Here is a 27,454-nt window from a genome sequence, read left to right on the forward strand (position 1 = left end):
ATTTGCATTTTCAAGATTCAGGAATGAACTCTTTCTATTATCATATGCCCAAACTGGAATATTTTAGGTCTAGTGAAATGTGTGTTTCTTTACATTTTTATTTTTTGAGACAGGTCTCACATGGTCCCGGTTGACTGAAGGAGACCTTGAACTCCTTTAAAAACAGAATCTCACTGTGTAGCTCAGGCTAGCCTAGAACTTACCATGTCTTAAACTCTTGGTTATCCTCCTGCCTCAACTGCCAGAGTGCTGGGATGACAGCCATGAGCTATCACATACGATTGACTTCAAAGTCCTGATCCTCCTGCCTGTGCATCTCAACTGCTGGGATTACAAGTCTGTAATGTCATGCCCGGTTTAAATTATCGTCACGTTGACTCTTGAATGTAGTTGCCAGAGACTTTATCACTTACTAGTCACACAAGTCTACTCATTGATAACCTCTTTTGGACACACTGCCTTTAGATAGTAGCCCTGGTCACATCCTGGGAGGAGTGAAAGGAAGTAGAAGAAGCTACATGGCACAGACAGAACTTACTCACGTTTCTTGCCAGGGAGGAACAGGCAATCTTGTGAGCTTTGTGCCCAGGTCACAGTGTGAGCTGGCCCTTATGTGTGCACGCCTGCCAGGTTGGCTGCACTCAAATCTGCCCCGTCATTTCAGTTCAGGTGCTGTCCGTTTGTCTTATTGCACTTGTTTGGTGAAGGGCAATGCAGTGTAGGGAATGCTACCAAGGAGATATGGAAGAGCGGCCCCGTACGTGTTGTGACAATGGAGATGGGTTTGGGGACAGGGAAAGGAGAGACAGATATGCAGGGGCTCAGGGGCTGTCAGAAGAGGTGTGGCCGAGGGAGAGGTGACAGAGCAGGGCACAGTATGACCCGAGGCATGGAGGTGGATGGAGCCTGGATTGGGGCAGACTGTGGGCACTGCTACTCCAAATTTAACTACAGCCAGCACTCCCCAGGCCAGCACCTGGAGACAGGTGATAGACTAGGGCCAGACTTGGGGGGTCTACAGCCAGATGAAGAGATGGGGACTTTATTCTGGGGTGTCAGGCAGGAGTCCCAATGCCCCAGATTCACACGCCCTATGCTTCCATTTGTTTCTACCTTTCAAACAGCATCTGTTTCAAGGAGTGCTGACTAATTGTGGGTTCTTCAGACAGGAAGCACTGTGTTGTCATCCAGCAGGGCTTGGGGTGGCCCATCTGGCCTGTGGTTTGCCCAGGTCAGCAAGCCCGATAGAACTTCCTCTCTTGGGACTTGGTGCTGACAGCGGCAAGCCTACAGGACACACAGGCCGTGACTAGGACTTGATGTGGGCTTCTAGCCACCTTGAAGCTATCTCTGAGAACAGCTAAGGTCCTAGAAGGCAGCATCCTGGGGCTGGGTCCCCATCCTATGGAGCCAGATCTGGGCTGCTGGCTCTCAGTGCCTACCTGGTGCCGTCACAGAAAGTGGGCACAGGCACCAGTTCCCTGAGAGCTGATGACCCTCTAAGGGGACGGGGTAGAGGATTTGAGCAGAACGCCACTAAGCGGCTCACTTGTCCTCCCCAGGTTGACCTCTCCACGCGTGTTAGCATGCTACTCTCTGGTTCCGTGAATCCTTTGCTTGCATTTGTTTCCGCTGCTCTTTCATCTTGATTGACTGATCAGCCGAGAACAGGCATGGGAAGAGGTTTTCCGGAACTGAACCTCAGTAGTGTTTATAAGTCATGCGACTGCGCTGTTTACTTTCTGCAGCTCAAGTCCCTCAGGGGTGAAAAGAACATCCATACTGTATCTGCTGCATGGATGGGCAGTAGGTTCAACGAGATAAGGCACACCTGGAACCCAGGAGCGTGCAGGAGGAACAGAATAAATGCCTGCTTAATTCCTACTCTTTTCCTTAGCGCCAGACCTGGGTTTGGTGGGAGCTGTCTCAAACTCTCTCCCGGATATAATGGAAAGACGATTCTGAAAAGCAGATAAACAGGGGTCAATCGCCTCACTCCAGTCAGAGTGGCCGGCAAAAAGAAGACAAAAGGCAGCTAGCCCTAGTGAGGCTGTGGAAGGGGGGGACCCTTGCACACCGCTGGTGGAAATGGGAATGAGTATAAGCCGAAAGTGTGAAAGTGCCTCCCAAAAACTAAAAACAGGGCTGGGGATGTGTAGCTCAGTTAGTACAGTGGTCCTGGGTTCAAATCCCACTCCCACATAAACTAGGTGTGGTGGCCCCTGCCGGTATTCCCAGCACACGGCAAGTGGGGTAGGAGGGTCGGGAGTTCACGGTCCTCTTTGGCTATATAATGAGCCTGGAATACACAGAGCTTTGTCTCAAAAAGAAAAAAAAATAAAGCTGAGACTAGGGCTGGGGATCTGGCTGGGTGACAGACTTGCTTGCAGAGAGAGCGTGCATACAGTCCCAGGCTCGTAATAACGTAAGTCCTAACGTAAATAGGCAGGTGAACGAGCAATGTCTAGTGTTAGAGAGAGCCACATGCCCACGTTCACGGCAGTACCCGTCACAATGACTGAGATCCACAGTCAGGCTAAGTGCATTAGCAACAGTCTCTTAGCAGGTGAGCGGGTGAAGACCACGTGAGAACTGTTCTTAACACGGAACAGGGTTCCTTCATTTGTCAGGATGCAGAGTGCATTACGTTAAAGTGTAAGCAGCCAGACGCAAACATATTTGTAGGTGGAGTCTAAGGAACTGGAACTCAGGGCAGGGAGGTTGCAGCGGTAGCTCCCAGGGGCTGTCCGGGAGGACTAGGGAGCTGCAGCAGGGGGCATGCAAACTGCAGCTCCACAGGAGCACAGGTTCAACAGGACTCTACTGCAATCGTGATGATGACGAAGACCCAGCATAGTGTTGGAAACCTTAGAATCGCTCAGAGTTGATCTTTAAGTGCCCACAGCAGGCAACCATGGGAGGTAGTCTGCTGGACAGTTTGCGGTAGCTGTGGCCTCCTGAATACACAGATCAAAATGTTCGGTACACGAGACACAGGCACGCGTTTTACTTGCTTGTTAAAAGAAGAATTTGAAAAAAAAACAAACAAACAACTAATGCTTCTTTAACTAGGAAAAAAATAAAGCATTTAAGAACATTGGCGGGGGGGGGGGGGGGGAGAAGGTAGTTTTCTGTTTTGTTTTGTTCTCTCCCTTAAAATCTGGCCTGGTAGAGAAAGGAGATAAGATAAACCCCCTACACCCTGAGCCTGTGCCAGGCACTAGACCATCTATCCCCAGACTTTGCCTCCTTCATTCTTAAGTAATTTTAAAATGTAGATGTGTTGTAGATCCCAGGGTTAGTAAGTAGCAGAGCTGGGTCGGGGAGGGGGTCACAGGCATCATAAGAATCCCCTACCCAGCCTTTCTCCCCACTACTCAGATACCAGGAAGACTTTCATTGGGACTCTTTAGCCAAAGCACAGCAGTAAAAATTAATGATATCTTGAAATTTGCAGGCAAGTGGATGGATCTAGAAAAAGCCATATTGAGTGAGGTAACCCAGATCCAGAAAGACAAAGACAATATGTACTCACTCATAAGTGAGTGACTTCTAGACATAAAGCAAAGAAATACTGACCTACAGTCCACAACCCCAGACAACCTAGACAGCACAAAGGACCCTAAGAGAGACATACTTGGATCTGCACAGGAAGGAGAAAAAGACAAGATATCCTGAGTTAATTGGGAGCGTGGGGGTCATGGAAGATGGTAGAAGGGGAGAAGAGTGGAAAAAAATGTATAGCTCAACAAAAACAATAAAAAAAAAAATAAGACCCCAACCAGTCAACAACAAACACAAAGCCCTGAACACTAAGCCTATACCTTTGGGATTCTAAACTCAGAATTATTATAGGAATAATATGCACACACAGCTATCTTGGACAAAGGACCCAGTAGAAGGTCATGGCACCCAGTGGACACTTGGAATCTGGCTATGGCCAGGATCCTTGATACAAGAAGCAAGAGACCTGCCATGAAGGAAAGCAGGCAGTCAGGCCCTTCCCAGTGCCTGGCTCAGCCCCAGAGCAAATTCTCTGAGAGACCTGTGAACACTGGAAAATGCTGTGAATAGGGACACCGCTACCCAGGCGGAAATGCATCCGGAAATTTGTCAGGGAGCCCGCAAGAGGCCATTTTTGCTCTGCTGAACCCTCATCCCTGAGCTATCACCTAGGTACCGATCCCTGCACCTGGCCTTCCTCCACTCCTCAGGGCAGGTATATGGGCTTCTCCCTCAACTTCCCTATAAAAACAACCCAGTGACAGGGAGCCGGTTAGAGGACATAGCCTCAGTCTGTAGATCTGTGGCCACCCATTAGGCACAGGCTAGACCCTCTCATGATAAGACAAGCCTTAGATTATGTATTAGAGCCATTTGGATACCTTTAATGGCTGCATTTACCTTTAGGGTACTTAGGGAGCTCCTGGGCACTAAGTCTAGGAGAAGACATTTGAAAAGATTTTCCAAACAGTCTAGCTTTGACTTCTTCCTTCTTACCCATCCCCCGTCCCTGCTGTAGAGACACATGCAGGGTCTAGCAGCCAATCTCACTCCTCCATGCTCTTCACTAGGGACCCTCATGGGCCAGGGCAGCCAAACCTTATTGCAAGCAGCCTGGCCAGCCCTGGCAGCCTCAAGGAGATGGAGGCAGAGAATCAATCCCTCCCACATCAATATTTATTGCTCAAGAGCTGTTGGAAGCAGATCCCTGTGTTCTCAGCCCTTCAATCTTTTCTTAAGAACCTCTCGGCTTCTTGCCTCCCAGAACCCCGTGAGCTGACAGGGTGGTTGCAGTCAGCCAGCCAGACATACGATCAGAATTGGTGTCCCAAGGCTTCATGGCACACTCTAAGCCAACTCCAGGGACCGCAGCAGCCGGGACTATACATTCTCAGGACCCGAGGCGGCTGGGTGGTGCTCCAGCAACCTGACCTCTGCGCCTGTGCACACCACAGACGGCGGCAAGCACGGGGAAGTGACTGACCTGTGACCCAGCCCAGCAGACAGTCACCCACTCCTATTGTTCCGTGTCCAAAAATAGGGCCCAACTCAGAGTATCTGTCACCAGCCGCACAGTCGCTTGTCCTCCTAAGTGACACTCCTAATTCCAAGGACTCCTCTCCAGATTCTGGGAATTTGAATCATGGCCCGAGCTAGCTAGAACTGAGATTTCAAACTCTCGTTTTCTGCTGAAATGGCCTCCCCTTGCCTCTGAGCCAGCACGGCCCTGTCAGCCCAGCATCGTTTCTGGGCAAGTCCTGTCCTGGGGCAGCAGATCCCGTGTCCATCCTCTCGCCTGCCCATAGGTGTTCCGCTGCCGGCTCCTATCATAGCCTCAGAGTCTCGGTGGCCTCTCTCGAATCCTCCTGGCCTTCCGTGGTCTTTATGCACACAGTACCTGGTAAAGCAGCTAGGGAGTCCTTGCTTCCTGTCCCTCCAGGGATGCTTAGGGGTCTTGAAACCAGCAAAGGTCGTGTGATTCTGGCCCCTGCTGGGTGTCCTAACCTGAGCTGTGTGGTCCTGGGGTGAGGTGGTTGGCGAGGCTCAGAAGGACAGATAGACCTGCGCGTAGTCAGACTCAAACTCATGTTCTAATGGGAGTTTAATTTAAAAAAAAAAAATGGCAAAAAAAGAAATGGCCTTTTTCAGGTCCCCTTCCTAGGCCAAACTCTCTTGTTCTAAGAGGGAAGCCCCCCTCCCACACGGCAGTGGACACTCTCAGAAGCAAAGCTTGTGGCCACCACAGAAAGCAGAATTCCTTTCACTGCGCAACATCTGGCAGGATTAGTAAGAGTTGTCCTTTCGCAATTAGAATGGTTTATTAGCAAGCACCTTAATTTATACATTTGCGGTTTTAACAAGTATCTCACACGCGTGGGAAAGAGAAAACACAACGTGCAAAGCTTCTGAATATATAGTCAAGTCTGTATGTATTAAAATATTAATGAGATTGATATTACGTCGTAAACTTTTAAAGCTTGCTTCCATGGCCAGTTATGCATAACTTAGCAGTAGAGTCTCCGCCCTACATGTGTAAGGTCTGAGAGGGTCAGACCCCAGCATGGGGCAGAGTAAGTTGTGTTTTGTCATTTTTTCTTTCATTTGACATCAGCTTATTGTCTTTGAGGCCTCATATTTTTGTGAATTCCTGGAAAATTGGGAGTCCTTGGCTTAGAATCGCCTCTCCTGCCCTGTGGTTCACAGCTCCTGGTCTCTCAGCTGTGTGACTTTGGACAAGGCTGTGACTCCCCCCAGCCTGGCCCAGCCTGCTCTATGTGTATTTTAGTCCTATCATGCGCCTGAAGTGGCCAGGTTCATGTTTGCTGTGGAATCCTTTGCTGAGGCTGTGTGCACCCACCAGCCCTCAGCTCACCCCTCTGTTCCTGCCTGTGTATCCGGCTCAAACCCCTCCTCCCTCAGGAATTCTTAGACCCAAGCTCAACAACAACCTCCACCTTCAGCATCTCCCAGCATGGACAGAATCTCCAGAATTTCTAAGTGGCCAATGCAGGGAGGCATGAGCCTCACACGCCTGTACTTTCCCTGCAGGAGTCCATGGCTTGCTCACTGAGCATGCTCATTTCGTCCTACCTCTGGCTCCACATCTCCTGGGTCATGGAAGGGACCCACGATGGTCACTGGGCAGGCCTGTTGGTAGGGGGCACTGGAGCTTGCTCAGGAAGGATGAAGCCTCTGTTAGGAAGCATTATGGTGGGTTCTGTGGCCAGTATGTGGAGGATGCTTACCTTGCTGACTCTGGAGGCTGCACCAGTCAAGACCTTGCGCCTTAAGTGAAGCTCATGTTTCTCCTTGGGCATTTCCCTGGGGAAGAAGAAGTAGGGGATGGCAGCCAGTACCACCAATCCAGCAGAGATGAGGAAGCCCAGCCACCAGGCGCCTACCCATCGGGGGTCTTTGGGGGTCAAGTTGATACCTCCTGGAATAGAAAACCGTGACAGTGTTAACATCACAGCTGGTTGTCACTACTACCTCTGAGGACCCTCAACCTCTAAGCCAATGGAGTACTGTAATAACGCACATGTCAGTGCCTCAGTTTCTCCCAATGTGGCATACAGGTATCAACAGCATTAGGAGATGAGGTTTCTACATCATAGAGTTGTTGGGAAAATTACAGAAACTAATATATATATAATATATTATATACACACATACACACACACATATATATATAGAGAGAGAGAGCAAGTAAATGTAATTAAAAATTTAAAATCTAAACTGGGCGCTCAGGAAGTGGAAGCAGTACAATCAAAAATCTCAAGGTCACTCTTGACTAAGCATTGACTTTAAAACCAGTCCGGTCTATATGACATCCTGTCTCAAAATCCATGAAAGACAGACAAGGAAAGCACTTGGAGGGATGTGGGTTTTATAGCTACTTGCTCCTCCTCTCCTGCTTCTATTCCCATTGCAATTTCCACTACTAGACAACGTGCTGTTACTGAACCGAACGAGGGTGGGATTGCTTTTGTTTTCAGATCTGCACGTTTAAAATAATTGGGACTGTTTAACAGACACATTTGGTGATACTGAAGATCTGCTTCAAATGACCACAGGCTTGGGGAGAAGGTGGCTAATGAATGTGTTCCTTTAACAAGCCCCGTCCCCGTGGTTTTGGTATCTTGCCTGTTTTATTTAGAACATGATGCATAGCTGCCCTTAAAACTTATAAAGCAGAAGGCTGGAGAAGGGAGGATTGTAAGACTCAGGAGGCTGAGAAAATTACCAGCTCCACGAGCCCCTCTACGGTTATAAAAGCAGGAAGCAATTTCTGAGCAGGACGAGCCTTTCTGGTGGGACATCTGCAAGTTGTGTGGGGGACTCCAGGGATACAGCTTCTGTGTGTGGTCACCCAAGCTGTAGTGGCCTCTCAGTGATGCCCTCGCGTCCTCCACGCTCCTTTAAGTAACTCTAACAAACGCACTGGCGTACCAGGCTCGCCTAAGATGCAGTTGTTTCTTTGGTCTGTCATCATTGCCCTATCTGGGGTGAAAACACACTTGCTCACTTCTCTCCAGGAAAAGTTACACAACACCCAGGCTCACAGGTACTGTATAAAAATATAAGTCCCCGGTAGCACCAATCAGCAGCTCGCACAGCCTGTTCTCCAGGTGCTGGATCCTGAGCCCCTCTCTGGGAAGGGACAAAGGAACACAGCTGGCAATTAGCAAATGGAGTTCCAGAGCCAGGATAGGTGTGGCTTCTCCACTCAATGCTTTCCCTGTTTCTTGTCTGCCTTGGCTCCGTGTCAGACTAGAGAGAGCCTGACTCCTCTTCAAGCATATGCTAGCCTGTGCCTGCAGCTGGCAGGAACCGCCCACCCTTCCAATCCTCCATGAAGAAAGGACCTAGGAGGTGGCTCAGAGGCAACATCCACCCTGTGGGCCAAGACGATATTAATGGTGACAGGAAACACACACTTTTTCCCAAGTGGAGGTGGCTGGGAAGCCAAGGTCACCCCAAATCCCAGAACCTCTCTCTCAGGCTATCAAGGGGCTGGCTAGTAACAGAGCTCAGGTCTGGTATTGGGGTCCAGTGTTCTAGAAGGAAGAGATATAGGCAGAATTGTTACTCATGATGGTTGTGCATAACAGTCCAGACCTGTCCTGACTGGAGGAACCCCTACGGAAAAGCTAGAGAATGCTCCGCCCCCCAGTCACGTATGTGTTATGGTGGCTTTGCAAGTGAGGAACAGAACTTCTGAGCCGTAGGAGGCAGAAGGGGCACCTGGTACTCACACGCTGGTGTGACAACCAGGCAGCTAAGAAGCCACAGTGACCTGCTCTAACAGAACACCTCACCCCACGGACCCCCATCCCCTGGAACACACAGGGATCCAGGGCCCTGGGGCCCCTACACACCTCTTCCTGGCCACCTTCAAACCAAGCTCTAATCAGACTCCTTGGCCCATTCTGACTTCTGGCTGATCTGAGGGTAGTTTCCCAAATGATGCCTCTGGAAGTTTCTCAGAATCTGAGGTAGTCTGTTTTCTAAAAGGGGCTTTGAGGTGCCCTTGGCTGTGTCTCAGCTGGGAGAGACCCAAGAGAACACACGAGTCACTCAACTCAGCTCTCCATTCTCAGTATGGTTTGGCCCTGGTCTTAGGAAGCTTTCCCCCTGAAGATGGTGTTCCCTGTAAGCTTAGAGGGTCTGTTTTATTACCTGTCAACAGTATGCCTGTGCCTAGGGGAGGGAGGGCGGTGACAGAGGAGGGCACAGCTCCTCAGAAGATGGCACTCTACAGTTTATCATCTCTGACACTTCACTAGGTTCTGGTGACAGTCTTGGGAGACAGGAGGATAGAGATTATCTCAAGAATGAGGAAACAGGCCCAGAGAGTGAAAGGAAAAGGCTTGTCCATGGTCAGTGTTGCTGTTGGGGCTCCCAAATGGGTTCCTGGTTTTGCGCCTCCTGTAAGACCGGCAGTCAGTTACAGCGCGTGTGTGTACCCTGGAGGGTACATGTATACCCCAAGGCTCACCTTCTGGCATCCGGTCAATGTCCACATAAAGGCGCAGCATGAGGCTGCCCAGCCCATAGGCCATGCCAGGCCCAATCGTGGTCGCTGCAAACAGGATCCCTGCAATACAAGTCTTGGTGAGGATCCTGCGGCCCCGTCTGCCGTCAACATCACTCTGACTATCACCAGTAGGTCCCCCCATACCTCCGTGGGTCCCTGCCTATCCATAGTGGGTCCCAACCTACACTCAGAGGGTCTCTAACCACCCTCAGTGGGTGTCTCTGCCTGCCTCAAGTGCCTCTTTGCCTGCTCAGTCTTCCGAGAGCAGTCCTGACTCCTGGTCACGGTTGGGGAGCTCTCTAGGACTTCACCAGAATTTTCTCGGCCCATCATGCTTGGCTTCTCTCGCCCCCGCATGGGCCTGGCCCCCTTCTCAGAGCTTAAGGGAAGAGAGCATCCTTACCAAGGTAGAGAGGTGAGTTGCTGTGGTGGGCAAAGTCATCAATGTAGGAGATACCAAAGGGCTGTATGGGCACACCACCTATGCCGAGTAGGGTCTGCGCTGTGAACATGATCCCCACCATAGTAAGATGCTTGGCTTCTGTGCGTCTGGAACAACTGTCATTGGAGGGGGTAGAGGCTGGAGCCACAGTTGTGGGTAGGCATAGGGAAGCTTCCGTGTCCTGCGATTTATAATCTGAGAGAAGATAATAAGAATACGACCATAGCTAAGATGAGCAATATCAGAGGTAAGGAGCTGTCCTGAGTGCTTGGGTATAAGTCACTCGATCCCCCAAAACCTAAGGGGATCTAGGTCTGTGAACCAGAAACATGTCAATCATCTGGGCTCCTTAGTTTGACTTCCCATTCCTGGTCTTAATTTATTACAGGTCACCTTTCCAAGTAGGGGCATTCAGAAGGGTCAGGAAAGTGGTGGCTCTTGGGTGGAGGGACAGGAGTTACTAAAAAAGGTAGAGTATGAACTGGGTGGAGAAAGACAAATAAAGAAGTTTTCAAGAAACGAGGAGGGAAGGGATATTCCTAGGAGAGTCCACACCGGGGCCTCAAAAAGCACACAGTGTTGGAATGAGATGTTCTGAACAACATGTCACGGAGTAGAGTCAAGCCAGGGCTACAGGCAGGGCTGGGCAAGAGCAGGAAGCCACCAGACCATGGTGGGCTCCGCTGTCCTTGGTATTCACTTTGGGGAGGGAGTTCACTCATTTTGAGTTCAGGACATGGGCACAAAGTGCAGGAAGGGACATTTTCTTAATTTAGCACCAGACGTTTATTCCTTGACCAATATTTGGTGAGCAAACTTGAGGAGACCCTCATTCTATTATGGTCCCCACTGTGCTGAAGTGGCCCTCCTTCTGTGACAGCAGGGTCAGGGTGTCAAGCTAACCCGGAGAGTCACACCCGGTACTGGGGAGAACCATGTAGCCAAAGTCATTAGTGGCTCTCCCACCGTGTGACCCTTGCCTCTCTAGTCCTCATCCCTTAAGTGAGTCTCCCAGAACTAACGTTCTCTCAACATTAGGAGTTTAAAAGTGGAATAGTTCTGGGTGGTGCCCAGGTGTGGGCCTGGCCTTGCATCTCCCTCTTTGGCCTTGGGGCCCCGAGGCAATCGTGGAAACCTCTGAGCATGGGGACACTGGTGGGGTAGTGAGAAGTGGCCCTGTCTAGTTCCCAGAGGGCATTGCAGACATCAGTCACCCTGGAGTTCACGTTTGCCGTTAGCATCCCTGGGTGTCTCCAGGGTCTTTCGGACAGCCTGGCCTGTTACACAAGCACACGACTACCGCAGAGAGGATAAACTGTGCAAAGGGCTGTGCATGTCAGAGCCGGGAGAGGGTTTGGAGCTTAGAGTCATGGAAACCTTTGAGCTGATCTTGTGAACACTGAGGTTCAGACAAGAAGAGCTTGGAGCTGGCAGGGAGAACACAGTGTGACCTTGCACAGAAAACTATCTGCTAAAGTAGAAGTTCTGGGCAAAAAAACACGAGGAAGTGTTACTTTTTCAGCATCCTGAGATGCCCTGTCGACAACTGTCCTCTCTGCTCTAGAGACCCACTCAGCAATTTTTTAAAATATGAGACAAGAGGTCACAATGTAGCCTGAGCAGCCTGGAACTCACTCTGTGCCCCAGGGTGACCTCAAACTTGTGGCAATCCACCTGCCTCTGGCTTCTGAGGGCTAGGATGACAGGAATGAGCCACCAAGCTTGGTTCTCTACTTTCTTCATGGTTTTCTGCACTTTTTCATTTTGGGGGACCCTATTCGTGCCAAACCCCACACCCCGTAATGTTCACCTTTCCTCCCATGCTGCTTCCTCTTGCCCTTGGTAGTTCCCTCCAGCCACCAGCGTTCTTCCCCTACCCAGGGCCCCAAGGGTTCACTCTCCCTGCCTCCTAAGCAGCCAGGTGCTATGCAGAACTGCCCATTCCACCCCCATAATTTCCAGGATATGTCTGCTTCGTGGTCCCACCTCTGGGTCCTAACACTTTCGAGGTGAAACTGGCATGCTGGGTTTTCTGTCTGTTGTTCTCCTCTCCTAGGCTAGAAGCCTCCTGGAGAGAAGTTTGGAGGCCCTGAAGGGTTGAGTACAGAGGGCAGTAGGGTAGGCTTGTTACGTGAACTATAGATGGATAAATTAGAGATGGATGGATGAGTGGATAGATGGATAGATGGAAGAGGAGAGGAAAATGAGTATTCAGGCTGGTTGCTCTGAGGGACATCTTTTTTTTCAATTAGACTCTCAACAAAATCCTGTTATTTAATTAACTAATTAATTTTACTATATTCATCCACACATTCAAGCATTGTTGTATTCTGAATGCAATTGGACCCCATAAACTCATTGGCAAAGGCACTATTAGGAGGTATGGCTTTGTTGGAGAAAGTGTGTCACTGTGGGGGCAGACTTTGAGGTCTCTTATAGGCTCAAGTCATGCCCAGGGACTCAGACCACTTCTTGTTGCCTGTGGGTCAAGATGTCGTAACTCTCAGCTCCTTCTCCAGCACCATGTCTGCCTGCGTGCCTTCATGTCCAGCCATGACGATAATGGACTGAACCTCTGAAACTAAGCCACTCAGTTACAGGCTTTCCTTTAGAAGAGTTGCTGTGGTCATGGTGTCTCTTCACAGTAATAGAAACCCTAACTAAGACAAACATTGATTTTTTTTTCTTCTTTTTGAGACAGGGTCTTAGTCAGATCTTTAATCTCAGCACTCTGGAGACAGAGGCAGGTGGATCTCTGTGAGTCTGAGGCGAGCCAGTGCAAGTTCTAGGACAGCCAGGGCTACGTACACACAGAGAAACCCTGTCTAGAAAAACCAAAAACCAAAACAAAGCAAAATAAAAAAAACCAACCAACCAAACAAACAAACAAAAACCCAGCCAACAAAACAGAACAACAACAACAACAAAAAAAATGAGATAGGATCTTATGAATCTCAGGCTAGCCCTTGGCTCACTATATAGTCAAAGATAGCCCAGGACTCCCAATCTTCCTGTTTTACCTCCCAAGTGCTAGGGTGTTCCATCAAGCCTGGCTCCTCTGTCTTGGATGCTTGTGAAGATTAAATGGACAAATACAAAAGAAATGCTTCAAATCATCTGTGGCATCGAAGAAACATCATATGATACTGCCATTTTGTTCTACAGACGTTTCCTAAGGGGTTTCTGCACAGCAGACCCTGAAGCAGGCTGTATTAAAGGTTTTCTCTTACCTCAAAACCCCACAGAGATGCACGATCAGGTCCTTGCTCAAAGGGGACTAGAACATTTCACCTCTGCCCTGTGGCTACCCTTCCTAATATGAACTGGGATCAGAAAGACTGGGGACGGGGTGGGAAGGGCTATCAGGTACACTGGAGTGATGGATGCAGGCTTGGGAAAGGATCCCATGCTCAGGACTGAAGTTCCTCCGTCATCACTTGCCCAGTCTCTTACCAGCGTTGTCATAGCGGTATGGTTCCGAGAGGAAGTGCGGGAGTGCCATGAGCAGGCCTGCCAGGGCCACCAGGATAGCCCCACAGCCAATCATCCGGGGCCTGTGAACTCGGCTGCCAAAGTAACTCACGAACAAGATCAAGGATACGCTCCCTACCTGCAAAGGGACGGAATAACAATTAAAGCGTGGCAAAGTCCATCCTTCCTGTGGCTACCTCCGGTGTCCCCATCTGTGCATTGGACTGGCTAGTTTGAAAACGAACCCTCTGGGTATGTGTGGGATGGAGTTTCTGAGCCAGGCATGATGGCTGATGCCTGCCACCCCAGTAGAGAGCAAGTGAGGCGGTAAGATGGTTTGGAATTCAAGGCCAGCCTGGGCTACGTAGTGAGACCCCATCTCAATAAAAAACACAATGCAAAACTGACGATAACACGCAGATTTTGAGTCTTCCTAGGAAAGGGAAGGGTCTCATTGCCTCTTTAGAGGAGAAAAATGAGGACAAAGCTGGCTGATTGAGTTCACCTTGGAGGAGAGCGAGCAGTTGAGGGAAAAGATTTGGAGCCTCAGGGGCCTCAAGAATGAGAGGGGGAAAAATAAAAAAATAAAAAAATAAAATCTGAAACCAGGAGGTTGAGGCTTGGGATTTCAACTCTTAGCCTCATCATCCCAGGGATCTAGGAGTTGGGTGGCGGAGTTCCAGGGTCCTGAAAGGGAGTGAGCCGCATCAACAGGGGCTGTTGGGTACCAACTGTGGGGTAAAGGGACAATTCCCGTTTACCAAATGGACGGACTTTCCCTTCCCACACTTGAGATCTCAGAGTAACATCATGCTGAGACCCATGGGGGATGAGATGGCTGTGCAGCTGGTGGGCCAGGCCTTGGGGCTAGAGGAATGTGGCTTATTCTCCAGGGAAGAGAATTTCACTGACTGGGACTGAGGAGAACAGACTTTTCTTCCCAGAGAGTGACACCATCTGGGAGGCATGGCTGAGGCCCAGCAGAATCGATTTCCACTGAATTCACATGGAGCAGCTAAGCCTCTCCCTGCCTGGCTGAGGGCCACAGGCAGGGGCCTGTGGATCCAGGGCATCCTGGGGCCAGACCTTCCCTGCAGGGCTACCCCTCCCTTTTGTCACCCCAAGGTTAGTCAGAGGGTGTCTTGGAGGTAATTCAAGCCTCTCTCTGGGACGGTCGAAATGGCTTTCTGTGATTTCTTCCTGGGACAGCCAATAGCTACAGGACCCATGATACAAAAGATCCACATGGAGCGTGGGTGTCTCCCCAACTCTGGCAAGCTAACAAATATCTCGTGTCCCCTAACAAAGAGCTCCTAAGGACACAATGGCTGGGTCCAGGGCAGGAGGAGGCTTTTCTGGGCTTCAACCTGGGCCAGCATGCTGTGAGAGGAGAGCTATGAAAATTTGGGGGAGTAGACAGTATTGGGGGTTTCATGAGGGGAGGAAATGTCTATGGGTGTAAGAAAGGAGGCTAGCAGAGGTCTGAGTAGAGGGTTTCCTCAGCCTTCACTCCTGGGAGGGGGACAACAGTACCTCGTTGAAGGCAGCTAGCAGCCCTGAGGTCTGACTGGACAGTCCAAAGCGCTTTTCCACAGTGGAGATGGAACTTTTGAGGTAACCAGAGATCATGAGCTGCGCCAGCTGCAGTATACTGTGACACAAGACGAAGAACTGTGGAAGCAGCGATGGTGGCAGGGGGATGGACACCATCAGAAGTCAGGGAGATAGAGACAGAGTTTGGGTCAGAGGGAGTGTGAAGTTGGGTAAACAAAGTCAGGAGGGGCAGATATAAGGGAGGAGAAAAACAGAGGGAGGGAAGTGAAGAGGCAAGAAAGAAAGGAAAGGAGGGAGAGGAGAGAGAGAGAGAGAGAGAGAGAGAGAGAGAGAGAGAGAGAGAGAGAGTCAATTGGAGTAACCCATGGAGTCTAATTCAGGCTGACAAGTTAAGGTAGGACTTAAAAACATGGGAGCTACCAGAGACACCCTTAACTAAAAATAGACACATCAGAGCCCTTCCGACCCTCTGATCTCCACGGGCATTGGGCTGGACCTTCCTCCCTGCTCGACATAACACCCTCTTCCCCAGAAGGTTCTCCTAGATCTCCCAGCTCCATCTCCACCCCATTCCCACCCCTTTCTCACAGGGCTGCTGTGGAAACACTCCTTCTTCTGACTTTCCCAAGCTGTCCCACCCCACCTCACCCCAAACAACCCAGCCTGCCCAGAAAAAGCTGGCAGAATTCCTAGAGGAAGAAAACCTTGCTTCAAAGAACCAAAATCTAAGAGCATTTAGGCCAGAGCTTAAGACATTGCTCAAAACTTTGGAGACTTTGTCTCTTCATTAGGGCAAGGGCTCCACCTCCTAGGATTACAGAGGAACTCAGATCTTCAGGGTGGGGCTCAGCTGCAGAACACTGGCCTAGCAAGAGCACGGTTTAGATTTTCATCCTTGTCATTAAAACAGCAACAGAAAAGATCAGGTATGGCACTCTGCACAGGATCTGACGCCTACTGGGTGAGTCTTTAAGTTCTTGTGGAGCCAGAACTCCAGTGTTCACACAAGTTTAGGACTGCAGAGCATGTCTCCAAGGGAACGAGAAGCAAGGGTATCATCCTCCATCATCTACAGACTAACACGGATCAGCTGCTGCAAGGAGAACCTGCTTGTCTTCATTGTGCCCAGAACCAATCTAAGAGCTTCCCTGAGTCAGCCCAAAAATCCATCCTCCAGGCAGGGAAGTGAGAAGAAAGGTGGTTGGTGCTAACTGCTGGACCTGGTGGCCCCTTCCCTGCTTTGTCCGACAGTGCGCACCTTGATGCTATGGAAGAGTCGTGGAGGCTGTGCATCCTGAAGTGCGTCCTGAGACTCCATGCTGACTTTGCTTTCGTGCATGTCTTCTGTGCCCATCGCGGTCTTGTTGTCTCTGTCTGGCATATGGGGCCCCTCACCTGTGGGCCCAATGGGACATCCAAGCAGCTGATGAGATAAAATCCCACATAATAGCCCTTGACCCAGGTAGACATCAGGAGCAAACTGTTTCTAGAAAACATGACCTTGGCGGTTGTGAGGGTCTGAGAGTTGGTCTCAACAGCCTTTCTGATTTTGAAACCCCTGAGAGGGACTTTCTTGAGAGGCCATGGGTCCCATGTGTTCCCCTTTACTCCATTCAGGCACACATTTCCTAAAGAGAAGCCGCCCCCTTTCCCCACAGCAAGCTATGGAGCAACCACTCTCATATTAAGTATGAGCTGTGTAGTCTTTCAGTAGGCTTTAGGCCAAGGGTGTGGTCAAGGTTGGGTCCAGAGCCAAGGGACAAAAGCTTTTCCTTTATAAGACAGAGACCCCTTGTTGTCATAGGACACCATCACACATGTAGCCACAGAGCCAAACAGTCAAGCCTGCAAGTTACACATCAAAGCACACAACTATTCAGAATGTGTGCTTTCTCCTAGACAGAACCTTCTCCTAGACAAACAGACCCAGGAGGCAGAGTTGTATGGGACCCCCTGATCTCATTGCCATGATGGCTTTCTCACACAGTAACTATGGAAACACGTCCATTACTCTCTCCTGCTTCTGGATCTCAGTGGAAACCCCACAAGTCCCGCATCCTTTCACCTGGAGACCAGAGCTTCCCCACACCCCCTCCATTTCCTGTGGATGGCCTCCTCCATTGTTTCATGTCCTGCACACACCCCTCCCCCAGCTCAAGATAAAGTTTCCTTCCATTTCACATGGTCTGCTGGAGACTGGAGAATACTTCTTACTCCATGGAGTTCATCTCCATCCCCAGAAGAAAACTCAAAAAGGGCTTTTGAGACCCTGAACCTCCACAGGCCAAGGTTTTGTGCTCCGCACACAAGGTATCTTGGAGCTAGTGGACTGTTTTTAAAGTGGACGTGTAGGTATGTGTGCATATGTCCACAGAGGTCAGAGACATGGGGCTTCCTTGAAGCTAGAGTTCCAAACATTTGTGAGCTTCCTGATGTTGGTGTTAGGAATGGAACTGAAGACCAGTGCACTTCCTTAACCACTAAGCTATCCTCCCAGCCCTGAGAACACAGCCCATGCCATGGTTAATTGTGATTGTTAACTTAATGGGATTTATAATCATCTAGGAGACACAGCTTTGGGCATGTCTATGAGAGATTTAACTGAGGAGGATTCACTTGGAGTGAGGCAGCCCATCCTGTGGGCTGTGGTTTCTGACTGAATACAACAGAGGGAAGTACCAGCGGACCAGCATTCATCCTTCTCCTGGCTGTAGACACAATGTAACCTTACCTGTCTAGCTCCCAATGAATACAACAGAGTGAGGTATGTACCAGCAGACAAGCATTCATCTGTCTCCTGGTTGTAGATACAATGTAACCTGACCTGTCTCGTTCCCACTGAATACAACAGAGAGAAGTACTGGAGGACCAGCATTCATCGCCTCCTGTCTGTAGATACAATGTAACTGACCTGTCTAGCTCCCACTGAATACAACAGAGTGAGGGAAGAACCAGCTGACTAGTATCCATCCGTGTCCTGACTGTAGATACAATGTAACCTTATCTCTCTCTCTCTCTCTCTCTCTCTCTCTCTCTCTCTCTCTCTCTCTCTCTCTCTCTCTCTCTCTCTCTTCTGCCCCGGAGCCTCCTCTAGCCATCCACTGCACCCTCACACTATGAATCCAAACCAACCTTTCCTTTAGTTGTTCTACAACCAGGTATTTGTGACTCCAACTAGCAAATGACTGATACGATATATACAATTTACATATCACAAAACTCTTATGGCTCGCAACCCATGGATTTTAGTTCGTTTACGAAATTGTACAGCAGCCACCACCGTACAGTCCCCAAACTCTTCCTTGCTGCAGCAGAAAGCCCAGCATCATCTAGCAGTCACTTCCCATCCCTTCTTACCAGAGTTCCAGAAACCCTAATCTACTGCCTGCTTGTGGGTTTCCTATTCTGGACATTTCACATAGAAGAAAGAATCTAATACGTGGTTACCTGAAACTAGTTTTTTTTTTTTTTTTTTTTTTTTTTTTTTTTTTTTTTTTNGTTCTTTTTTTTGTTTGTTTGTTTTGTTTTTTTTGGTTTTTCGAGACAGGGTTTCTCTGTGGCTTTGGAGCCTGTCCTGGAACTAGCTCTGTAGACCAGGCTGGTCTCGAACTCACAGAGATCCGCCTGCCTCTGCCTCCCGAGTGCTGGGATTAAAGGCGTGCGCCACCATCGCCCCGCATTGTAACTAGTTTTTAAAATCCCATATTTCCAAGGGTGCTCAACACTGTAGCATCTGTCAGTGCTTCCTTTCTTTCTGTGGATGAATAGCTCTCCTCTGTATAGGTAGACTGCGTTTTGTTCATATACTCATCAACTAATAAACTTGGGTGACTTGGGGTATTATGAACTGTCATTCCAGTGTTTTATGTGGTATGCATCTTCAGTCTCCTTGGGTATACGTCTGTGGGTGAAATTGCTGGGTCCTGTGACAGTTCTATGTTTGACTATTTGAGGAAGAAACCACTGAATTGTTTGCTACAGCCCTTCCAGTCTGAGTCCCAGTCCTGTTGTCTAGTTGGCCCGGTCCCAGCACATGCTGGCGCTGCTGCGGGGTAACTTGGCTGGGTTTGAGTTGGCCCAAATGGAGAAAAACACTGTATTCCCCCTCCCTCCACCTTCAGACCCGTTCAAGGGGCATGGAGCCACTTTCCACCCTACAAGCCCACTAGCCACGCTCCAGCCTCGCTTCGTTCTGGTCTGTCTTTTCAGTGATGGCTACCCAGGCAGATGTGATGGGATGTGTATGGTTTGATGATGACGGCAGGCATCTTTTTATGTTCATAGTTGCCCTTTTTATAACTCTCCAGAGAAATGCCTAGACGGTACTGGAAGAATTTGAGGAAACGGAAGGGAGCAGTTCCTTTGGGGCACAAACATCCAGAGGAAACAAAGGAAAGCAACACTTAGCAGGGGGAGGTGGTGGGGTACCATTGAGAAAGGGAAAGAGGAGGAGAATGTAGAGGTCACCTAAAGAAGAGGGGGTATAGGCCTGCAGATGTCCGCAGAGTCACTGAGGGGACTGAACCTCAGCTCCTGCCAGCAGCAGAGGCCTGTCACACGCTGCCATCTAGGGCTTTACATGTATCCACAGCACGTGAATGCTCTCCAGAGCTCCATGTCCTATGAACTGTATGTCTCTTCTGAGGACTTGCAGCAGCTCAGTCCAGATGATGAACCCATCCGTCTGCCATGCTTCTTGAACAGGTCTGAACAGGGGGAGGAAGCCCCGTGCCTTTCTCTGTCTCGGTCCACTCTAACCTAGCCAGGTCACCTTGGCTGTAGTGCCAGCATGCCTCAAAGCCTGGTCAGCCAGACAGCAGGCCTGAGCTGAGGCTGGAAGGTCTGACATTGTTGACATGATGTCCCGGCTCAGAAAGAAATGCAAGGAATAAATGAGGGGGAGCATGCATCCTCCGGTCCAAGACCAGACCTGGACTCCCAGCCTGGGCTCCTGAGACACTGGGGATGATCCTCCTTATGTACCAGTCACATCCCACTTCTCTCTGCCCTGCCATTTGCTCCTTCCTAGAGTGCTGTACCCCTGCTTTAGGTAAGTAAGCAAGCTCCTACTTGTAACCTCACTCTGGGTCTTCCGGAAGCTTCCACGTCAGCCTCCTCCCGCCAAAGTCAAAGCTCAAGGGCTCCCTGGTTTGTTTTATCCGTTAGTGAAATGACAGTTTCTGGTGCCCAAAGTCCAAAGCTCTCCTCTCTGGGTTGGGGAGGAAGTCAGCAATATGCTTTCGGCTCTGAGAGCAGTCATCTCTCAGAACATCTGCCAGTCAAACTCCTGTTTCCCGGGAGCTGGTCAGTGCAAGCCTCTGGTGCAAGGCTGCTCCTCAGGAACAGGAGATGGTGGCCCTCAGTCTAGCTGCAGCCACATGGCAAGGGGCAATGCTTCGGAGTCTAGCCTGCTCCTTCCCTCTCTGCTCATTCTTTCCCAGGAAGACCCAGGTCCAACCCATAGTACTTTCCCCGGGTCAGGTTGCAAAAGGCAACCCCAAGGTAAACAGAACTGAGTACAGGCTTTCTCAAGCTTGAGTTGGACTCCCAACTCCCAGCAAGCCTCCAAGGTGACCCAGAACATGTTTCTTGATCTTTCTGCGCTCCAGTTTTCCTCTGCTTCTAGCTTTGGATGACACCATCTACAGACAGGACCCAAGACATGCTGCTCCCAAATATGGCATGTGGACAACGCAGAAAACAGCAGAAGTCAGCTGTCCCTCCCCATTCTCCCTTGCTGCAGGTCAGCGACCTTGGCAAGTACTAGCTGACCTTCTCCCCTCCCCTCCCATTTGAAACATTTCAAAACAGGCTTGGTGACACCTCCTGAAGTTTATCACCACAAGCCATACCCCATTTGTCTGACTGTGCCTCTCTACAACCAGGAATTTCATCAGACCTGGCATAAACAAACACACACACACTTATCCATTTCTTCACGTCTTCTACAGAAGACTCCCATATCTTATGAACTTTAGACTAAATAATTCTGTGTGCTTCTTATCTTCCTCATCTTTTGTCGGAGGGCCTTAGGCACAAGGCCAGGATCTGGGAAGGAAAGAAAAATCTCCCAGGATCTGGGAAGGAAAGAAAAATCTCCCCTCTGCTGCCCCAGGCCCACGAGGGCCTATATCAGGACTGACCTTCTGATGGAGTCTCACTAGCAGCCATTTTCCACTAATTCCAGATAAATCTTCCAAAATGCTCTAGACAATACACCTCAGCTGGAGCTGCCTCCTCTCCCAAGGTCTCTTCTTCGTCCTAGCAGACCCATTGTCACCTCTAGATTGACTCTCTCCCTCTTTCATCTAGTTAGCCACAAAATCCAGATAACCACATTCTTCTCACCAAGCACACTCAACGGCCCTAGGTTTGGAGCGTAAGCTACATGCAGGGCAGGGACAGCAGCCCCTCCTATCTGTCTCCTTGCACATCAAACCTCAGACTAGAGCCTCTAGACTCTGCCTGTCCCTGGCGACACAGCACTGATCTGTGGTCTTCATAGGCAGCTTTTTAATCTTCCTAGTTTTTCCAATCATGCAAATGGTTAAACTGTTCAGTATGGGATTCTGTTCATCTGATCCATTCTTCAAGGGGAGCTATCAACATCCCTCCATATTATCCCCCATCCCAGTCCCCCCTTTCTTCTTCCCTCCTCCCCTTCTCCCTCTCGTTTCCTTCTATTTTCTCTCTCCTTCCCCTCTCTTCTCCTCCCCTCTCCTTCCCTTCCTTTTCCTTTTCTTTTCTGTCTATCAACAGGGTCTCACTATGTAGCCCAAGACAACCTCAAATTCGTAAGCCTCCTGCCTCAGCCCGTGGAGTGCTGGAATTACCTGCATGCATGGTCCGTCACATCTAGCTTCTTCAGAGTCTTTGACCCCTCTGGCCCCAAGTCCACAACTTTCTGTAGTTTCCACCAATCCTGAACTGCCACGTTATGACTCTTATCTCAGCCTTCCCAGGTCTCTGACCACCCTTCCCCCAACGTACTAAAAGCTTTCAAATAAATATGTTCTAGGTTTTCAGCCCGGCTGGGATACAGACAAAGCACAGAGCAGCACCGCACGGCTTAGCTGCGGCTTGCAATAAGCTTTACCTCATTGGGAAATCTCGTTGGTCACGTTTGGGGTTGACACGATCTATGCTGTGTGATCTGTACTCAATAAATGGCACTCTTCCCTGTCAGGGGATCCATCCTGCTATCAGCTATCTGTCTTGCCACAAAGCACCACCGACTTTTTACTGATCCCTGCTTCCATGAAGCACTAAGTATTGACACATATAGAACCAGAGAGCTGGGCTGAAGCTCACTGCTGTGGGCAGTGGTAAGGCTTCACTAGGGACAGTGCTCTCTGGATGCTTGCATCTCCTTCCCTCCCTCCCCCCCTCCCTCCCTCCCTCCCTTCCTCCCTTCCTTCCTCTCTCTTTCTTCCCTCCCCCTTTCCCTTTCTCTCTCTCCCTCTATCTCTCTCCCTCTCTCTCTTCTTTATTTTGTGACAGTCTGTCACTGTATAGACCTGACTTGCCTCACTATGTAGACCAGACTAGTCACAAGCTCATAGAGATTTACTGCCCCTGCTTCCTGAGTGATGGAATTAAAGATATGTATCACCATGCCTAGCTAGTGTGTGCCATCTTGATTTCAGGGGAACCGGGGCTACCGCAGAATGACCATCACCAGATGCAAGACTATGTTGGGCATGTGTGTATCCTCACACTCTCAAAGCATGCTACCAGGGGTTGGGATGCCTGGAAGCAAACAGACTTGGAGAAGCAGCAGCATCCAGCATCCTAGAACCGGTGAATGGTGATTTAGATGTGAGCCCAGATCTGTCTGACTCCTGGGCTCCTGATGTCAGCCATCAACTCTGCCCTGATGGCCTTGGAACAAATACAATGACAGTCCCTCGGTGGTCACTTCTTATTCTGGCCCAGCCTCCCATCTGTGAGTCTTTAAAGGTGGCTGTATTGCCATCTGTCACCCTAACAGTCCATTCTGCAGCTTGTTAGTCAGTTCACTGGTCAGTCAAGATATTCTTTCTGTGGCCTGAAAAGGCTAAGAAAGGAAAAGTTGGGAGAAAGTCGAGAGAACCCAGTCCAGGGATCGACAACCAAGCTTGGGTTGGAACCTTCTGGAGAATTACAGCGCCAGTTGCCAAGAAATGCCAAGGCAAAATCTGAGAGCGCCAAGGCATGACACTCTCTATAGCATGTTCTAGCCAGTGCCTTACAGGAAGCAAGACCTAGGACCACGGGGATCCGGGTACTTTGCAGTTGGCAGTCAATAAGATAAGAACAATGAGCCTCGTTTCCAGCCCGCCTCCTGGGTGACTGCTTGGGATAAGGTGCTTGGTCAACTTCAAAATGACTCACTGAAGCCAGGTTTGACAGACTTGGCCCCAAACTCAACAGTTTGTTTGCAAGTCTGGCCACCAGGCTCTGGAACAGCTTGTTTTTCTGGAAAACTCTGCTTACTCCCTCCCTCCTGACCCAGGAAGATGCACTGGAATGGAAGCGTCCTCGCCCACCCCCAGCTCCTTGTCCCTCCCCACCATCCAGTCTCCACACTGCCTCTGCCTCAAATTCCTGCACTCTTCAGCCATATTCCAGGGTTTATTTGTCCCTCCCCCTTTAACTTTGGTGTGCAAGAAGAAACACCACACCCATCCCTTATCCCCTCCACACACACTTTGCCACCCACACATACACAATGCCAGGTCATCAAAGGGACCTACACAACACACAGACAATAAAGCCGGGGTTTTGGCTGGGAATCCCTGGCCCAAGGCCTCCTCTCAGCCTTGTCCCTTGAGGCAGATGGCATCCTCTGAGCTTGCCCTGCCTGGAGGCTCCTTTAGACCCAGGGGACTTGTTTTGAAGCTAGCAAACTGCTGGCTTGCTGAATGTTTTTAAATTCATTGCCAGCACTTAAAAAAAAATCAGGAAATTTCTCCTCAAACTGCAGATTTTTGTTATTTTCCTGAAAGATCAGCTGATCTGTCATGCAGAGCCTTTCCACCCCCAGAATCCACACATTGGGAGGAGAAAACAGACTCTTGCAAGTTGTCCTCCGACCTTCACGAGTGTGCCGTCAAGTGTGCTGTGGTATGTGTGCACACATACACATACTCTATCTAGCTCCCAGGACTAAGGGCACAGTGTCTGAGCCTGGGAAGGGTGGCATCTACATGGTGGGTGGTGGTTGAGTCATCCTGGTCCCAAGTTCAAGGCCCTCAAGAGCCTCAGGCTTCATCTACCCATTCCTATAGAATGTGATCCTCTAGCCCCAATAGACTTTTGCCGTTCCCCGAATTAATCAGATATTGGCCCCGGCCTTTATATATGCCATACCCTTGACTGACGGGCTTCCCCCCAGCCTATCGCATCTCATCTCTCAACCCCAACCTAGCTGAAGAGCAAGCTTGCTGAGTTGAGCTTACCCGAATGAGACAGCTGACAAGACTGGAGCCTGGGCTAGAGGTGGGGGTAGCCACGGTGACACAGGGTGACTGTGGGGCCTGAAGCCTCCAGTTCCGGTGTGGCCCAGCCCAGCACAGCGAAGGAGAAAGTCAAAGACAGAGAACAGGGAGGCAGTCTCCAGACAGGAATCGGGTTTGGTTGTCATTTTTGGGAAATTCCTTCTGGAAGGACCCTTGGGTGGCCTGTCAGCATGGAAAGGATCTTGTCAGGAGTGGGGTGGGGTGGGGAGGAGGGGCAGGCATTCTGGTGGTTTCCGAGTTGGGTCAGGGACCCTGTGCTGGGACTTTCTGTTCCCAGTTCCGGGCCCTGACTAGCCCATCTAAACCCATGATGACCTTTAGACACTAGAGAGCTTGGGGAGGGGGGTTCTGAATGCACGGGGAAGCAGGGCAGTGTCCTTAGATCTAAACAAGAAGCCACTGGCCCTGGGCCACGCTTCTTCTCCCTTCACACGGAGCCCATCAGCCTCTCTTAGCGCTTGAGCTGACCTCCCAAGTGATCCACTCAATCATTCTTGCATCACAGCTGAGTCTGAGCGCCTGGGTCAGGCTCAGCTGCTACACAGCACCAGGCAGAGCCTTGGGAGCCTTTGGCGTGTTTCTGAAGAAGACAAAGGGAAGCCGCTGAGAGCTGAGACTCCAGAGGGCTCACGGGTGTCACTGGCTCTACCTCTGACCCCATGTGTGACCTGAGGCAGGTCACTGGCTCCTCCCAGCCTTGCTTTCCTCTTTTGTAAACTGGGTAGGAATCTGACTTGGACTCACAAAGCTGAGACACACGTAGGGAATGTGGTGAGCATTCCCAGGTCACAGATAGCTGAAGCAAGGCCACTTGTCTCCTCACCTCCTCTGTCACTCCAGGGGCCTCGAAGCTAGTGTCTATGACAATTCTCGTATGAGTCTTTGTGTCAGAGCCCTTGTCGGCTTTGGCTTAATTTTCTGAGATACTTCCCAGTGTCCTCTTTCCTTAACCTGGTGGCTCACTGAGCTCACAAACATGCCGAGTCCATTCTCCCTTCTAGAACGGGCTCTTCAGGCCTTGCTAGTACTCCCCTGAATCCCACCCTCCACCCACTCTGAGGGTGGATTACTCTTCCCAGCTGCTGAACAACTGTTTGTGACTATTTCAAACTCTGACTTCTTTTCGTCTTCTTTTCAGTATTATTTTTGACCTAAAGATTTTTTTTTGTAATGGGATTACAAATAAAAGCATCAGTTAGATTAAAATGGTCACTCAGATACTTGCCCAGTCCCAAACTGTAGAGCTCAGTGAACTTCTACATAGTTTGAAGGAAGTCATAGCTTCGTTCAGGGTTCTACACTTTCACTATCAGTTACTTTTTAAATGCACTTATCCACCACAAAAAGAAAAATAAAACAGTTGACATTAGAAAAACAATTAGATTTATATCCTCTTCCATGAGGCAATATTTCAGGTTGATCTCTCTCTCTCTTTCTCTGGTGTTCTTTTCTTTCTTCATCTTTTCTGTGATCCTGGGCATTGAATTTAGGGTCTTGTGCTCATTAGGCACACGCTCTACCATTGATAGAGTTCAATAGGCTGACCTTGAACTTTCAACCTTCCTGACTCCGCCTCTGGGTAGCTAGAATGAGAAGCCTATACCACCACGGGCATTGAAAGTGTTGGCGTTTTTATTCTTGCAGTTCCTGTTTCTGACTCCATAGATGGACATCGCAGAGCTGGGACCTGTCGTCCCAGCTCTGTCCAGTCCAGGTTGGGTCCAAGGCCTCAGGGATGGATGGAATCAAGCTTCACGCCCCAGTCTTCCCACCCTCTTGGGTGGGTTCTGTCCCTAACATCCCAGAGCAATTGCCAGGCCTTGGCTACAACGCATGGGGGTGCAACACCATTCTCATGGCTCCCCCATGCTTCAATCACCCACACTGATGTTAAGGCCCAGTCAGCCTCTGCTCGGCTGCCCCCTCCACAGACCAAGCTTCTACATACACCAGGGACCCAGGGATTATCCCTGCTACCTACTATGAACACAGAAACAGTCCCTGAAAGGAACAGGCAGACTGGGCACTAACTGGCTACATGGCACCCTATGTTAAGGCCAAGTCAGCTCACCACCTGGTACTCTCTAGACCAGTCATGGGAGAAGTAACACACATACCCCCACGTTTGCTCCCTAGCCAGTGGCACCTGGAAAATAATTTGCTTTGTGAGGAGCCAGTGGAGTAGAATACACAGACTGGAGTTCACCAGTACGGAGTAAAGAAGACAGAGAAAGCCTCTGACAAGTGATAGAGGAGAGAGCCTTAATATTAGGAAGATCGGTGTTCTGACCTCTGCTCTGCTGGTTAGCTGCTGGGTGATCTTGGGACAGTCACTTGCCCTCTCTGAGTGTCTACTTCCTCATCCGTTAAAACAGAAGGGAGATTTCTTTGAGGTCTCACACCGTCCATGGACAGAGCTGGATTTGAACATGCGGCTCATGGTTCTTTCCCTCAACTCCCATATTTGCCCTGGGAAGACCTCATTTGCACATGGAGGGTCAGAGAGAGCAAGCAACAGCTGCCACACACACCTAGAGCGACGAAAGATGAACTGTGTGTGTGTGTGTGTGTCCGTTGTTCAGTGGGGATATCAGAGGCTTCCTCTAGCTTGGAGGGAGGACCCCGGGTACGCTTCATTTGGAGGTGCAGGGAGTGTTAAATTTCCCAAGGAAATGCTGTGTGTGGGTAGGGACTCTCTGAGCAAGGGGCTGATGCCAGAGAGTGGCTTCCCTGGATCTCACCATGGAAACAGTGTGGGGATATTAGTTTCCTCGCTACACAGACAGGAGAACTCTGCCTGCTGCCTAAGGGTACGTGTAAGTTGGCGTGTTATCTCTGTGGGAGATACATATGTCTGTCCCTATGGGAACAGCTGGCCCTGGACGCTTTGAAGACTATCATCTGCCTCCCTTCATCTCTCTGCCCGCTATATTAAGCCTGGCCGTA

The 27,454-nt window shown here is 49.9% G+C and overlaps 1 protein-coding gene across 2 annotated transcripts in view; it reads right to left on the minus strand.

Annotated features, from left to right (window-relative positions):
* Window positions 1-27,454, minus strand: part of Slco2b1 (solute carrier organic anion transporter family member 2B1) — a 43,102-nt gene that overhangs the window by 13,895 nt on the left and 1,753 nt on the right. Inside the window, exons 1-7 of one of the 2 annotated variants that reach the window (XM_050154506.1) lie at window positions 21,842-21,980; window positions 16,267-16,403; window positions 14,988-15,125; window positions 13,437-13,593; window positions 9,945-10,178; window positions 9,503-9,601; window positions 6,750-6,940 (exon numbers count right to left, since the gene is read on the minus strand). In XM_050154506.1, the coding sequence (XP_050010463.1) occupies window positions 6,750-6,940; window positions 9,503-9,601; window positions 9,945-10,178; window positions 13,437-13,593; window positions 14,988-15,125; window positions 16,267-16,403; window positions 21,842-21,851 (966 nt within the window). In that variant the 5' untranslated portion in view covers window positions 21,852-21,980. Of the gene's footprint in view, window positions 1-6,749; window positions 6,941-9,502; window positions 9,602-9,944; window positions 10,179-13,436; window positions 13,594-14,987; window positions 15,126-16,266; window positions 16,404-21,841; window positions 21,981-27,454 lie in introns of those variants that run through there. The other variant, XM_050154505.1, reaches the window with a different exon arrangement.

Source organism: Alexandromys fortis, unplaced genomic scaffold, assembly GCF_014885135.2.
Source record: "Alexandromys fortis isolate MF-2015 unplaced genomic scaffold, M_Fortis_MF-2015_v1.1 scaffold_77, whole genome shotgun sequence".
NCBI classification, from domain to species: domain Eukaryota; kingdom Metazoa; phylum Chordata; class Mammalia; order Rodentia; family Cricetidae; genus Alexandromys; species Alexandromys fortis.